General features: G+C 43.1%; 2 protein-coding genes across 4 annotated transcripts in view; both read right to left on the reverse strand.

The window, feature by feature from the left end:
* Positions 1-7,362, reverse strand: part of DLAT (dihydrolipoamide S-acetyltransferase) — a 30,369-nt gene extending 23,007 nt beyond the window's left edge. The window contains exons 1-6 of one of the 2 annotated variants that reach the window (XM_008065583.2): positions 6,985-7,362; positions 6,470-6,571; positions 5,119-5,243; positions 4,806-4,959; positions 2,676-2,802; positions 516-703 (exon numbers count right to left, since the gene is read on the reverse strand). In XM_008065583.2, coding sequence (XP_008063774.1) covers positions 516-703; positions 2,676-2,802; positions 4,806-4,959; positions 5,119-5,243; positions 6,470-6,571; positions 6,985-7,263 — 975 coding nt within the window. In that variant the 5' untranslated portion in view covers positions 7,264-7,362. The remainder of the gene's footprint in view (positions 1-515; positions 704-2,675; positions 2,803-4,805; positions 4,960-5,118; positions 5,244-6,469; positions 6,572-6,984) is intronic. The other variant, XM_021716288.1, reaches the window with a different exon arrangement.
* Positions 7,363-12,122: 4,760 nt separating this feature from the next.
* Positions 12,123-16,238, reverse strand: part of DIXDC1 (DIX domain containing 1) — an 89,402-nt gene continuing 85,286 nt past the window's right edge. For both annotated transcript variants that reach the window (XM_008065584.2, XM_008065585.1), the window contains 2 exons: positions 16,042-16,150; positions 12,123-14,354 (listed from right to left, as the gene is read on the reverse strand). In XM_008065584.2, the coding sequence (XP_008063775.1) occupies positions 14,274-14,354; positions 16,042-16,150 (190 nt within the window). In that variant the 3' untranslated portion in view covers positions 12,123-14,273. The remainder of the gene's footprint in view (positions 14,355-16,041; positions 16,151-16,238) is intronic.

The following is a 16,238-nucleotide window of genomic DNA, read 5'->3' on the forward strand; positions in this document are numbered from 1 at the left end:
ATAGCAATATTCCACCTCTACACCATCTCTATCTCTAAAAATAAAAAAGTATATGGTGATATACTACATTTTATGTAAGTTAGTCATGTTATGTCAAGGTTGTGATCTATTACAAATATATACTTGACCTACTATAATATACAAATACCAAGAAGATTAAAAGTGACAGAAATTATATAGTAAATTTGATTAAAAATGGGTAATGAAGCCTTACTTTTCTTAAGCATGATATCTACACCTAAAGCAGAAAGAAAACAGGCCACCTCAGCTTTGTTCTCTGCAGGACTCAAGTGCAGGAAAAATAAAAAGTTGCAAGCATCAAACTATAGACAGTTAGGTGAATGGTGCAGTACAACACACCTTAAAGGTCTCTATAAATGTTAATAAACCACCTACTTCCCTATTCACAGAATCTTAGAGCTGAAAGGAATTTCAGATACCAACTAATCAAAAGCCCTTACTTAATTTAGAGATGAACAAGACAAGCATTTCCTCAATTCTAGAAGCATACCTACCAGTGGTGGGGTAGGTGGTGGTGCTTGTGGTTTTAAATCTGCTACTTCAGTTGGCCGATAGTCAGCAAATGCTGATATATCTGACTCCTTCTCTACAATGATACAGAGTGGGGTTCCCAGAGGGACATCTCTTGTACCTTCGGGGACCAGGATTTTTGCCAGATAACCTTCTTCCTGTACTTCAAAACCTTAAATAGAAGAAAAAGTATTAATGGACTTAAAAAAAACTCTATTCTTCAAAACTCACAGCACAGTTTTAAGTAAAAAAAATTTTCTCATTCAAACTAGCTATATAACTTTTTTTGCAAGATATTTAACCCCCCCTTGTATCCGTTTATTTACCTATAAAAATGGGGATAACAATACTAACCTCACGGGGATGTTATCAATTTAAACAAATTAATATTTTTCAGATATTTAGAAATAGTACCTGGCACAAAGTAAACACTTAATAAATATCTGTTCAATAGAACTATGAAGGATTACAGACAGTGGTTAGTTCTGAAAGTTATGAACACATCTTTGATAAATCCTTCTATTTCCCAACCAAGAATTAACACACAACAAAGGATAAGTGGGGGGGTTTTTTTGTGTTTTTTTTTTTTTTGAATTGGAGTCTCACTCTGTTGCCCAGCCTGGAGTGTAGTGGCATGCTCACGGCCACAGCAGCCTCAACCTGCTGGGCTCAGGCGAGATTTGATTTACTGTAGAGCTGAGGTCTCATCATCATGTTGCCCAGGCTGCTCTTGAATCTAGATGAGAGGTCTCAGTCAGTCCTCTCATCTAGACCTCCCAAAGTGCTGGGATTACAGGCACGAGCCACCATTCCGAGCAAACAACAAAGGGTATGTTGAAAAAGAAAACATATTCCTGGGCCACAACAGTTTAAAGTTTAACCAAGGTAATACTTCTCTAGTGGCTAGTTTCTAGAATAGCAGTCTCTATAGTGACAGTAATATGGGAAAGCAGGCCTATTGTTTCCAAAGATTTTTTTTTTCTCTTTAAGAAACAATATTTTCTTCTAATAAAATCTTATGGGGAAACAATATGCAAAAGGATTTTTTTGTTTTAAAACTGCTCTGGTAGAAGGGGGGAGGGGGGCACGGCACTGTAGGGTCCTGCTCTTTAATTCCTACTTCACCCCAAGGTGCTTTCAAGGAATGAAGTTTGAAGAACATACTCTGTAAACAACCAATGCAGAGGATGCCTAGAATCTCCCATTACATCTTGGGGGAAGGGGACAGGCCTTCCTTTAGTCGTAATTATGAAAGAGAGGGAAGAAATTCATAATATCTGTTAATATCTATAATCATGACCATCTATGTAAGTTTTGTTTCTAACCATAAAAACTAATTTAAAAGGGGGCATATGGAAATGTGATGATATCTGACCACAAACACACAAATATATATAAAAAAAGAAGACAGACACGTGTGTCTTTTTTTTTTTTTTTTAGTCAGCATTTCACTCTGTTGCCCAGGCAGTGGCATGATCACAGCTCCAGTTCTCTGCAGCCTTGGCCTCTTGGGCTCAGGCGATCTTCCCTCCTCAGCCTTCCAAGTAGCTGGGACTACAGGCATGTGACATGACTCTCAGCTAAGTTTTTTGTAAAGATGAGGTCTCACTCTGCTATCTGGGCTGGCTGTGAACTCCTGAGCTCAAATGATCATCCCACCTCAGGCTCCAAAAGTGCTGACATTATAAGCATGAGCCACCACACCCACCCATGTGTGCATATTCTATTAGTCATTATCAAAGTATGAAACAATCTAAACCTTTAATTTTCCCTAAAAGTCATCTTAAATTCTTTGCTATTTTCCTGCCTTGGAGATAATTTTCTGTTTCCTCTTTTCTTCTTTTGCCCTAGTTTAGACAGTGGCAGTTCAAACATAGCTTCTCAGTAATACAATAAGGTTGGAAAGCAAAATCTGTCCTAAGAATAATCTCTGAGTTGACATATCCTTGATTCAATGAGTGCAGTGTAGAACTGACAAATCTGACTATGCACATTTTTGTTATAAAATATTCTGTCGCAGAAAATGAATCCTAAGAATGGTAAAGTTCTCACATTATCACTCACTCATTATAGGAAAGAATGGCAATCCTCTTCCTCATTGGGAAACTCAGTGCCTCAACCATTAAGAGCTGAAGAAATCTCACCTATAGTGGCTTTGTCAGTCTCTATCTCTGCCAATAAGTCTCCTTCACTTAGCTTTTCTCCCACTTTTTTTTCCCATCTCTGAACTGTGCCCATGGTCATGGTGGGAGAGAGGGCAGGCAGAAGTACCTGTAGAAACAGACACGTGTTATTGCTTAATACCAGGAAGTCTTGGATATAACGGCACTTAGGCAGATGAACATGGTTTCATAGAATGAGGGTGACTATGACAATCCAAATACCCATCACAGCACATGCTTAGTGTCTCAACAGCTTCCCACCAGTTAAATCATCCTTCAAATCTTAAGCTTTACAGTAACAGCTATACTTTGACCTACCTTCCAGCTTAAAAGCAATGGTCAGATGGGGAAGATTTCTTCCAGATAGTCAAAATTAATTCCTGAATAAATGTCTGAGTACAGAGCATATTTTCATATTTTACCCTGGAAATCTTGCATTTTCACAGAATAATCTCAGTCCCAAACATTCTGTTACAATTTTGCTGTGCTGTGTATTTGGCATTTATCTTTTTATCCACAGGAAACTGCATTTGTCCCAACTTCCCAGATATTTTTCTGAGATACAAACCTGATGTTAAGAACTGTTCTTTGGTGACTATAGTTAATAACAATATATTGTACTCTTGAAAATCACTGAGAGGGCCAGGCTCCGTGGCTCAGCCTGTAATCCCTGCACTTTGGGAGGCCGAGGCAAGTGGATTGCCTGAGCCTGCAGGTTTGAGACCAACCTGGGCAACTTGGCGAGACCTCATCTCTACAATAAAAAATAAATAAAAATAAAAATTAGCCAGGCATGGTAGCACGCGCCTATAGTTCCGGCTATTTGGAAGGCTGAGGTGGAAGGATCGCTGGAGCCTAGCAGGTCAATGCTGGGGTGGCTGTGAGTGCCACTGCACCCCAGCCTGGGAGTGGAGTGAGACTCCAACTCAAACAAACAAAAAAAACCAGGGAGTAGTTTTGTTCTTTTTTTTTTTTGGAGTCACGGTCTCACTCTAAGAACACTTAAAATCTACTTTCGGCTAGGCAACAGAGAACTCTGACTCAAAAAAAAAAAAAAAAGGTAAGAATGTGAGGTAATGCATATGTAAATTAGCTACATTTAGCTATTCCACAGTGGATATATCTCTCAAAACAACATGATAAATATATAGGATTTTTACTTGACAGTTTAACAGTCACTTCCACCCCAACAAAATCCAAACATCAGAATAGCTGATCTAAATTAAAAATTGCTTTCCTAGTTATATAGCTTGTGTGTCTACTCAATTTGGTTATTCAGTTATTATGGATTTCATTTACTGTCTTCTTAGTTTTGTATCTAATTAGCAAGAGCATTATGCTGAGAGAAAAATAATTTCAATCATAGATGTTTCCACGGGGGGAAAAAACAAGCTTTAGAAGAAAATTTTTAATGCTTTTCTTGTTCATAATTTGTCATTTTCATATGTTTCTTAAGATTAGTGATGTCAATAATCTCTACACAGTATTTTGAAGGATAATTAAGGTACAACCCTTACACTTGCATACAAAGTCACAGACATAAAACGAAGAGAAATGAAGTATTTCTTATGTAATGAGATAGAATTTGCTGAATAGGATGAAATAAATGTGTGAACTGAACCATGCAAAACTTCATTACAAGTGACTGTTACTAACAGCCCATGGAATAGAACAATATTTCCAAAGAAGAAAATGATTCCTATACAAAAATTTCTACAAATAAATTAAGGAAAAGTTCTGGTCTGAATTCTTTAGAAAATGGCAGCTAGATTTTTATCCATTTCTAACATCTAAAACACAAAAATATACATAGGATAACCCTAATATCTAATAAGCGGATTTAGTTTCTTAGAAATTCATTTAGTTAGTAGAATCAGCAGTGATTACATTCACTATCTTCAGTTTTGTTGCAATGCTATTATTTATGTCTATTCTACGTTTAATCTTTATGATCAGTTTTCTCAATTACTAATACTACTGTATGCTCTATATGCTCCCAAATGACAAGAACTAACCACATTTAATGCTAGTTTCCAGGATGTGACAGCCATCCATGAAAAAATGAGTACGTCATAAATCATCTTGAGCAAACACTCAGAGGCTGAACCTCACCTGCATGTGAGTGGGATATGAGCTACCAGGAGCCTGAGCAGAAGGTGCAGGTGGTGAAGCTGTGGCGGCAGGTGTTGGTGCTGGGGCTGCTTGTGGGGTAGGTGCTGCTGAGGAATCCAATGTATAATTTTTAAAGGCCTCAATATCCTCAGGCCTAAGGAAGAGAAAGAATGTATAAATATAAGGGGGTATAAAGCAGATTCAGCTCCCACCAAAGTAGACGTCAAAAGTCTTTGACTTCTAAATTCTCAACTCTAGGTGAACATACTCCGCCAAGCACTGGTGTTCTATAATTTACAACAGTACCACTTACTTTCCAACTGTGATACAGATGATCGCTCCAACTGGAACATCTCTGGTACCTTCAGCAACAAGTATCTTTGCCATATAACACTCCTCCATGCTCTCAAATCCAACAGTGGCTTTATCAGTTTCAACCTTTTATCACAAAAACAGCACCTTAGGCTTGAACTGACAGTATGTAGTTTATTAGCTTGTGTCTAGAGTCATAAAGTTTATCAGTCATGTGAAGATAAAGCCTCTATCACAGATATGAAAGGAGAAATTCTTTAGTAACATCTCATGCCTGTAATCCCAGCACTTTGGGAGGCCGAGGTGAGAGGACTGTCTGAACCTGTGGTTTCCAGACCAGCCTGGGCCACAGAGCAAGACCTCATCTCTACAACAAATCAAAAAAATTAGCTGGGCATGGTGGCACAAATCTGTAGTTCCAGCTACTTGGAAGACTGAAGCAGAAGAATTGCCTGAATCCAGCAGGTCAAGGCTGCGATGGCTGTGAGCATGCTACTGCACTCCAGCACGGGCGACAGAGTGAGACTTCAACTCAAAACAACAAAACAAACAAACAAACAAACAAACCATCTTGCCGGCTCCGTGGCTCAGCCTGTAATCCCACGCTTTAGGAGGCTGAGGTGAGTGGATTACCTGAGCCCGAGGGTTTGAGACCCGCCTGGGCAACTTGGCAAGACCTCATCTCTACAATAAACCAAAAAATTAGCCTGGTGTGGTAGTGCGCGTCTGTACTTCCAGCTACTTGGAAGGCTGAGGTGGAGGGATCACCGGAGTCGAGCAGGTCGAGGCTGCGATGGCCAGGAGCGTGCCACTGCACCCTGTCTGGGTGACAGAGTGAGACTTCAACTCAAAAAAAATAAAAAATCTTGGCTAAAAATCGGTTTGACTAGTTGCTATAAAACTTACCTAACCAGTCTTCTCTAATATCAAGCCGTGAAAAACACGTTTCTTTTGTGTGTGTGTGTGTGTTGGAGTCTCACTCTGTTGTCCAGGTTGGAGTGCAGAGGCACGCTCACGACCCCCACAACCTCAACCTGCTGGGCTCAAGTAATTGTTCCACCTCAGCCTTCCAAGTAGCCAGAACCACAGGTATGTGCTACCACGCCCGGTTAATTTTTTGATTTATTGTAGAAATGAGGGCTCGTCAAGTTGTCCAGGCTGTTCTCCAATGGGTGGGCTCAGGCAATCCTCTCACCTCGGCTTCCTACAGTGCTGGTGTTACAGGCTTGAGCCACCGCACCTGGCCCACCTGTTTCTTAAGCAAAGGGTTTACTAAACCATTCAGAAAGCTAACGTCCAGTTCAGCAAAGCCAGTCCCTTAGAACTCATCTCCACGTTTTAAAACAACTTACCTCTGCAATTAGGTCACCTTCATTGATTTTTTCCCCCTCTTTTTTTTCCCAACGGGCTATGGTTCCTGCCTGCATTGTGGGGGAAAGAGAAGGCAATGGGACCTGGAGGAAAAAAAGAAGAAACACTGAGTTGTAAAAGGACTACCTCTCAGTCCCGCTTACGGTGTCATTCAATTCAATTTCATGCATAGTTTATCGAGTCTCATTACACACTGTCACGGAATACAAAGGGAGTTCCTGCCCACAAGAAGTCATAATTGCCAGCGACAGGCTTCCTCCTTCCCAATCCTGTGGCTTTGGCAGAGCACGAACTTCTGCAGATGCTTTGTACACAGCCCCAGGCTTGGAGCAATTCTTTCAATGGAACAGATCACGAGAGGAAGGCTCAGGAGCTACACAGAAGCTAAGTACTGGCCAGGGGCGATGACAGACACGGGGAAGGGTTGGAGGATCCTGCGGGTAAGACGTCGCCCTGAAGGACAACGGGGTCCCAAAAGGACGAGTCGAGGACTCACCTTCTGATGCGGGGGAAGGCTGTAACAGCGGCGGCCGGGGAATCCCCAAAGCTGCAGCAGTAAGCGGTTCCGTGGCGTGGCCCCGGAGCGGGGGCTCCAGCCGCACAGTGCCCGGCCCCCGCCATACCCTACGGTCGCGCTACGGCCACGAAACGAAGCCGGGTCAGACCGCGAGGTCACCCGTGGAACCCCGGGTCCCTCCCGCAGGGCCGTCTCCCGAGCCCCGAGCGCTGCCCTCGGGGCTACATTCCGTGCCCGTCGCGCACAGACGCGCCACATAGTGCCACCAACCCCCCACACCCTAAAACCAACGCCGTCTCCGGAGTGACCTCTCCAAGAGCAGCGCGGCGCTGCCGTCAGCCACGCCGTGCAGCCGCACGTTGTCGTAAAACGCGCCCCGAGGACTCACTCCACCCCATCCCCGGGCCCGGAACGTGCGGCTCGCGCGCTCCTCCTCTCCCGAGTGGAGCTAGGGGTCCCGGGTCGGCGGGGCCGTTCCGGCGGAGCCCACGCAGGCGCAAGCGCGGGAGGCACAGGAGAGGCGGAAAGGGGTGGGGTCCTAGGAGCGGCGTCCCGAAGGGTGAGACGGGGCCCGAGCGAGGTGAAGGGCACGACCGAAAGGGAGGGGCCTAAGCCGGCGCCCAGACGGAGTGGCCCAAGGGTCTGGGCTAAGGGGAGTGGCTTCGTTTTAAGGAGAAGCTGGGAGGTGCGCCGGGGACTGGGATCTGGTCTCGGGGCGCGCCCCTGGAGAAAGGAGGAAGGAGCCGTCCGCCCGGCAATCTAGAGTTTCAGGGATGTGCCCTCCCCCGCCCCCGTGGATCCGCGAGTGACCGGGCTTGGAGCCCCGCCCCGCGCGGGCTGTACTAGGTGACAAAGATTTCATTTCAGGTTTGTAGCCCAACCGGCAGGTGGAGCGAACAGGTGTTCCAGCCAAATAGTGCGAAGGGCCGCCAAGAGGAAGAACGCGGGCCACATTCCTGCGTTCTGTAGCAGGATTAAGCGTATTGGGGTTTACGAAGCGGGTCTGTGTTACGCCCTAATTTACCACAGAATCCTTTTACACAACCAAAGGCTTCGTTATGTTTCCGGTGTTTCCTGCCAAAACACTGAGGGTGGGAAGTGTGTCTGGATTGTTCTTGCATGTATCCCCAGAGTTGAGCATCCTAATTTGATGCATAGCGGGGGCTAAATGTATATCTAACGAACAAAAAGTTATCCGCACAATGTGAGGTACGCTTCTGTTGCAGTTATCGTCTTATAGTTAGAAAACACCTCATGGTTTCTGAGTTGAAGGTGATTAGATTAGGAGGAAGCAAGTGCAGTATTTAGGGCACCGAGTCCCTAGTGTATAGATGGTCAGAGAACACCAAGAACACAAGAAGAAATGGGAGGGAAACAACTAAAAACAAGATGCTAGCCAGGAGTGGTGGTGTGTGCCTGAAATTCCAGTTACTCAGGAGGTGGAGGCAGGAGGATCGCTTGAGCCTAGGACTTCCAGCCAGCCTGGACAACATAGTGAGACACCCCCCCCACCCCCCCCAAAACAAAAAGATTAGAAAACCATATTCAACCTTGCTCATAATTAATTTGGAAAATTATAACAGCTTGGAGATATTTCATGACTTCTTAAGTTGGAACTATAATAAATTAAGTATGAAAATAGCCGGGCTCGGTGGCTCAGCCTGTAATCCCGTGCCTTTGGGAGGCTGAGGTGAGTGGATTGCCTGAGCCTGCGGGCTCGAGACCCGCCTGGCCAACTTGGCGAGACCTCATCTCTACAATAAATCAAAAATGAGCCGGGTGTGGTAGCGTGCGCCTGTAGTTCCAGCTACTTGGAAGGCTGAGGCGGAAGGATTGCAGGAGCCCAGCATGTCGAGGCTGCGGTGGCCAGGAGCGGCCAGTGCACTCCAGTCTGGGCAACAGAGTGAGACTCCAACTCAAAAAAAAAAAAAAAAGTATGAAATTACCAGATTAAATGAAAAGGCATATTTGAAAGGATATTAAGAGAAGGGTAATTAATTGTTATAATTATGTCAAATGTATGAATTAACAGTTGGAAGAAGCAGCCAGGTGTGGTGGTTCATGACTGTAATCACAGCACTTTGGGAGGCAGAGGTGAGAGGATTGCCTCAGCCCACGGGTTGGAGACCAACCTGGGCAACATGGTGAGACCTTGTCTTTACAATTAAAATTTTTAAAAATTAGCCAGGTGTGGTGGTGCACGCCGGTGGTTCCAGTTACTTGGAAGGCTAAGGTGGAAAGATTGCCTGAACCCAGCAGGTATAGGCTGGGGTAGTCCTGATTGTGCCACTGCACTCCAGCCTGGGTGACAGAGGGAGACTCTAACTCTAAAAATCAAAAAATAAAACAATTGGAAGAAGCAAGAGAAGAATAATTGTGTTTAGTGAAAGAACTTAACTTTGAGTTAATACAAAATGGTTTAACTGCTGGATGCAGTGGCTCATGCCTGTAATCCCAGCACTTTGGGAGGTCGAGGCCAGATTGCCTGAGTCCATGGGTTCCAGACCAGCCTGGGCAATATGGTGAGACCTATCTCTACGATAAATCAAAAAATTAGCTGGGCATGGTGGCACATGCCTATAGTTCGAGCTACTTGAAGGGCTGAGGTGGAAGGATCACGAGAGCCCAGCAGGCAGAGGCTGTGATGGCTGTGAGCATGCCACTGCACTCCAGCCTGGGTGACAGAGTGAGACTCTGACTCAAAAAAAAAAAAATGGTTTAACTGTTTTGAATTGCCCACTTCCACTACATTTAACTTTAATAACGATCTAAATTAGCTTTCAGTATAAAGTATGAGGTGATTTGCATGATCTGCTGTGCACTTAGGTATGCTTGCTTGTACCTTGTTTAGCATTTTTCAAAGAATAGTGAGTTTTTATTTTGAATATGCTTTTTACTTGGGTGTGAGTGTAGCTAAATTAGAGGAAGACACAGCTCAAACATTCCTAGGATAGCAAATTTACCCCAGAAGTAGGCTAGGAATTCTAAAGTTTGTCAAATCAGTAATGATAGAACAAGCCTGAATTCCCCCTCAATAAATTGGATAAAGGAAGTTATGGAAAAGGAAGACTCAAAGGTTTGAAGAAGAGAGACTTACAGAATGGTGATATCACAGATATAAAGTGGGTAGATGGAAAGAGAAATTAGTTGGTAATGAAAGATTGAGTTGTTTTGTACATATTTAAATTTAACATAATGGTGGGATAGCCAGTTAATAGTTGAAAATATGTCATTGGAAGTTAAGTGAAAACACTCAGGGCTAAAGATTTATTTATTTATTTGTTTTTGAGTTGGAGTCTCGCTGTTGCCCAGGCTGGAGTGCAGTGGCACGCTCACAGCCACCGCAGCCTCAACCTGCAGGGCTCAGGCTGTCCTTCTGCCTCAGGCTTCCAAGTAGCTGGAACTACAGGCATGCACCAACATGCCCAGCTAATTTTTTTTGATTTATTGTAGAGACGAGGTCTCGCCATGTTGCCCAGGTTGGTCTCCAACCCGTGAACTCAGGCAATCCTCTTGCCTCCATCTAAATAATTTCTGAAATAATCTAGTTAATATTTGCAGCAGAAACTTTTTGTCATAGAGTTTACACTCTCGGGTTCTCATTTGTTTGCAACTTTTAATTTCAAAAGAAGTGCTAAGTAAATAAATTGTCCTTGATAATAATAGCCTATTTTGTGCTTACATTAGAAATACCAGTAATAAAATATCCGTAGCAATAAAGTAATCCTTATCTCCAATCTCCACGTAATGAGTAAACATGTAACCAGGGAGATCACTTGAGGAAATTTACTTTCACTAAACGTAAATGGCTTTATTGATTAAGCTCAGTCAATAAACACAAGTGAAAATGATTAATGGTATTTAGTTTGCAAGCTCCGTTTTATTCTTCATTTGTGTGTTTTTTTAAAATTAGTTCACAAATCTGGTACATATAGGCAGTTAAAACTGGTTATCACTTTGATGATCAGAAGCCTCTGGTATAACACAGTCTTCATGAAAACATATTGTAAAACAGGGAGAATGCACAGCAGCAATCTCTTTGAAAGCAATGTCTGCAAACATCCATGTTTCTAAGAAAATATAACTTTACATATATATGTATTTTAAGCAAGCTATACCTCTTACATAAAATCAGACAATAGAAGGAGTGTGCAATCATAATGCTTGTTTTATGGGAAAAACAATGAAAATAGTTTTAATTATGACCTAAATGCTTGGAAGTAAGTAAGAGTCCTCTTGGATTGGATGTAGAACATAAGGATATTTTCCCTAATTTACAACTATCCTGGTCAAAAAGAGCTGCAAAGTTTGCCAGTAAGTGTAATTGCCTTTACCATGTGAGTTTAACCCAAATTCTTTAGGTACAAATTGTAAATTGTTCCATTCCCAGCTGATTTAAGGAACTGAGCAAGAAGAGAACAGCCTTCAGTTTTTTGTTTTTTTTTGAGTTGGAGTCTCACTCTGTCACCCAGGCTGATTTTTTGATTTATTGTAGAGATGAGGTCTCACCAAGTTGCCCAGGCAGGTCTCGCACCCATGGGCTCAGGTAATCCACTCACCTCGGCCTCCCAAAGCGCGGGATTCCAGGCTGAGCCACCGAGCCTGGCCAGCCTTCAGTTTTTAAATGAAGATTTTTTAAGGAGTTGAGTTCTCAACTAAACTAGTTTTTATTAGGTTTAAGCTAATATGGTTTAGAGATGACTTTATGAACTCTAAGCATTCTAGTTCCTTAATTTTCTCAAGGAAAGAGAACTTCAGCAGTAGCAGGACAGACTATCCCACACCAGAGTCACCAGGGGACAATACAGAAGGCCTCCTAGAGTGCAGCCAAACAAGAAACTGAATCAAAACAGAGTCAATCACTGCACACTCCTGCTCAGAAGGCTCCTCTCACCTTAGAAACTGGAAGGAGCTTCGCCAGCACATTTTATACAAGAGCTAAAGAGTGACATCTAGCAGGGATGCTTAGTCATTTTCTGTGATGCATGACATTCATGGGCTAAAGGGGGAAAATAATCTCATGTTCTCCCCCTGAAATACAACTTCATCTTTTTATGGAGGCACTGAGGTCATACAGCTTCTTTTCCAAAAGAGATCGAGATAAAAGACAAATAAGGTAGAGGACTCTGAAAATTTTCTGATTTAATTTTCTCTGAAAAGTTAAATTCCACATAATGGCAAAACTGTTTGCTGAAAGAAAACTGACAAGAAGAACTGATTTAAGAGACATTCAAGATAAATTGTACTGGAAATACAGTAACGAATTTTGGCCTGTTAGCCCTCATGCTGACTTATAGCAAAACACTAAAATTCATGCAACAGAGAAACTGGTGACATGAGGACTTTTTCTCCAGATTTCCTGGAAAAAAACTGTGAGAATATACTGTTTTCTTATGTTTGCTTTCATAATGAATTATTCTTGCTTTTGGCTGACTTTTCCCAACTTTCCCAGTCATTCTAATGAAAAATCACTCTTCAATGGGAGAAGACCAGGTAAACTTACACAAAAAGCGTCAAGTGTCTTTGAGCTCCTTCTGTCTGCTAGAGGAGCAATCAACTGGATTACATAAAACTACCTCCACAACTAAAATAGCAGGTAGAATTGGAACAGGAATTAGTTGCCATTAGTATACTTGTAATAAAATAAAGCTTGTTCTGAAACCACAGGGGTGGTAAGAAGAGACTGTATAAAAGCTACTGGGTTCTCTAGAAAATGGATACAGTATACAGAATGTGAGAATATACAGAACCCACACTCAGTTATAAAAATAGACATGGTTCTCAGACAAAAAGCAAATGAGTACAAAAGAATTCTCCAAACATGAACTATTTTTAAAAGACACTATATAAAACAATAAGATGTTATCTCCAAGCGCCAAAGAGTAGTCTATTGAAATGGCTGAAAAGGGGAAAAAGGGGAGATGGATTGGAGACAGACAGGTCAAGAACCCAGAGGACCTGTCCTAATCTTATGTTTGGCAGTGTACATTGGAGGTAACAGGCAAACCGCTTTTGGGAATATATATATAAATAATAATGGCTGGTTGGTTGATGGTGCTTGGTGGATGAATGAGAAAACCCAGGTTATTAAGTAATCTCTGGAAGTTGAACGCTTAGCCTCTACACTTGACATTGTTGCACATGAGAAATGATTCTAGGGTGTTTTTTGTTTTCCACTCAGAATCATCTCTGCCATGCACCACTCATGCTTCATGCCCCATGGTTTCTACTGTGCCCATAAGGATCAGCCTAGACTAAATATATAAATAGAAAATAACTCTGGCCTCAAAATGAGGAGGGGCAGACCAGTAATTCATGCTCAGTATTTATAAATCATAAAGAAATACTGAAATTAGTGGTCTGTCTCCTTTTAAATGCAAAGGAGATGCCATGAGTTAAAGGAAGTCATGACACAAAGTCAAGAAGATATGGGTAGCAGCACCTTTCCATACCCGCCTGGATTTTTAAGGAGCCTTTTACTCCTCATTCCTTTCAAAACAAAGTTCATCAGTTTGAGGAAAAAGAAATGGCTCTAAAGTTAAAGAGTCCCCAGAGGAAACTAGCAGTACAAGAAATAGGCCCTATGTGGGCTCAAGGACAAGCTCCAGAACCAGTTAAGACAGAAGAAGCAGCCCAAGGTCTGTCTTAGTTTTTAGCACAAGATAGCACGATACGGGCAGCCCTTTTTCCATCCAATCAACAATTCAGCACCATCCATGGCCAGTTCAAAAGATTACTGAAGAATGGGATTTTCATCTTTGGTACCACTTCATGAGTTATTCTTGGTTTGCAAAGCTGCAATGAAACAGAAAAGCTGGTACCTTTGCCTTGTCTTGTGAGTACAAATGCTGGGACTCTGATTTCTGCAACCATTGAGGCCAATTAAAATAATACTGTAACACACAGGAGTGATGCATCCAATTCCTAGTTTTCCAGATAATAGCAGCCATGCCCCCATAGGAGCGGGATCATTCATCCCCATTGGTTAAGGCCTTCGGTTTGTTGTCCTCAGAGCAGAATGAAACACTGCGTTCCCACGGACAAGGAACTCCAGATGAACCCATGGTCTACGTTTGGACAGAGATTTTAAGTACCAGATATGCCAGGCACAGAAACAGGACTGGCCTGTGGCCATCACACTTGGAGAAGCTTCTGTTTTGGCAGCACAAACTAGAAACTTCTTAGTGTATTCTGGTTTTGTCCCCTTTCCTGAGTGAAGCAGCCAGGGAATGACCAGGTTCCACAAGCCCCCAATCTAATACTCGGTATTAATTCTCTCCATGGTCTTCTTCCACCCAGGCTACAATTTTCCCTTCCCATCCAGGAATTGCATCATCATCGTGGAAAACCTAGGGAAACAAGAAAAAGCCACAATGAAAACATAGATAGGGAGTCTCACTCACCAAACAACTCCTGCTGATAAAAATAAGTCCTCAAACATAAAGAACAAGAATGTGTAGAAAAAAGCCTTGAGTTAGTCTAGGTTCCTTTGGTTTTGTCCCTAAAGTTGCAACTAGAATTTTATGCATATTTATTTTAGTTCCACATCTATGAAATGGTTAAAAAAAAAATCTCTAACACTGCTTTGCTCATAAATATTTCTAAGAATAAGTTACTAATCACAGAATATTTGGGGCATCTTAGGAGACAGTGGAAGTATAAGTATTCTTAAAATTTATTTATTACTTTTGAGTCCGATTCTCACTTTGCCACCTAGGCTGGAGTGCACTGGCACAATCATAGCTTACCACAGCTTGGACCTCCTGGGCTCAGGCGATCTTTCCACCTCGACCTACAGATCAACTGGGACTATAAATGCATGCCACCAGTCTGGATAATTTTTTATTTTTTTGTAGTGACAAGGTCTCACTATATTGCCCACGTTAGTCTCGAACTCCTGGGCTCAAGCAGTCCTCCTGCCTCAGCCTCCCAAAGTGGATTACAAGTGTGAACAACTGTGCCCAGCCAGTAGTATAAGTATTTTTTTAAAGAAGAGAAACACCTCCCCAGCTGTTGCCAAGGTGCTTGGTCCTTCCAAGGAAGCTAAGGCCTTATTGGGGTGAGGCCCTCACTTCATCCAGCGGCTAGCACCCTGTGCCTGGCAGCTCCAGTCCCATACTTGCTGTGTCCCAGCTCACCTCGGCCCTCATTCTGCACAACGAGGTGACCTCAAGGAAGATAAGATCAACGCCCTCAATAGAGCTGCGGGTGTGACTGTGGAACCTTTTTGGCCTGGCCTGTTTGCAAAGGCCCTGACCAAAGTCAACATCAGGAGCCTCTACTGCTCTGTGGGGGATTCGCACCCGCAGCTGGGACCCCCACCAGCCGGGGGACCCTCCCCCTTGGCCGCGCTGCCCCAGCTGAGGAGAAGAAAGTGAAAGCAAAGAAGGAAGAATCTGAGGAATCTGATGATGACAGGCTTTGGTCTGTTTGACTCAACCTTTTGTAATATGTTCAATAAACTGCTGAACTCTGAAAAAGATAAATAAAAAACAAACCTTTTTCCTTTTTTTGAGTTGGAATCTCACTCTGTCGCCCAGACTGGAGTGCAGTGGCCGCACTCCCGGCCACCGCAGCCTCGACCTGCTGGGCTCCGGCAATCCTTCTGCCTCAGCCTTCCAAGTAGCCGGAATTACAGGCATGCGCTACCACGCCCGGCTGATTTTTTTATTTATTGTAGAGATGAGGTCTCGCTGCCCAGGTGGGTCTCGAACCCGTGGGCTCAGGCAATCCACTCACCTCAGCCTCCCAAAGGCGCAGGATTACAGGCTGAGCCACCGAGCCCGGCTACCTTTTTCCTTTTTAAAATAAAAATTCTATCCAAGTTCTTGGTCAAAGTGATTAAGTACTAGAACTAAGACTCAACATCTTGGGTCAATCTGTGACCGCAGTCTAGGATAATCAGGTTTGAGGTTCTGGAAATTCCTCTCACCTGCTCTGAGGACTCAGGTACTTCTAGATACCAGTGCTAGCATAGGAGACTTAGGGGTTCAGGGAAAACCAATAATACCACCCAGGCTCCCATGGATTCTGTACCTCTTCTTTGACAGTGCCAAACTCGGGATCCAGCGCTTTGAAGTGATACCGGTGATTCCCTTCCCGATCAATAGCTGCTTTAAAATCCTTCAGTGTCACCTCCCCCAACCTGCAGTAAAAGGAGAGAGCACTCAAATAGACTGTTAATCAATAAGCTGGAAGATAAGATGTTAGTTTTAAACCCAGGCCCCTGCCAA

Source organism: Carlito syrichta, unplaced genomic scaffold (genome assembly GCF_000164805.1).
Source record: "Carlito syrichta isolate Samal-C Ts95f unplaced genomic scaffold, Tarsius_syrichta-2.0.1 Scaffold308670, whole genome shotgun sequence".
NCBI lineage: Eukaryota > Metazoa > Chordata > Mammalia > Primates > Tarsiidae > Carlito > Carlito syrichta.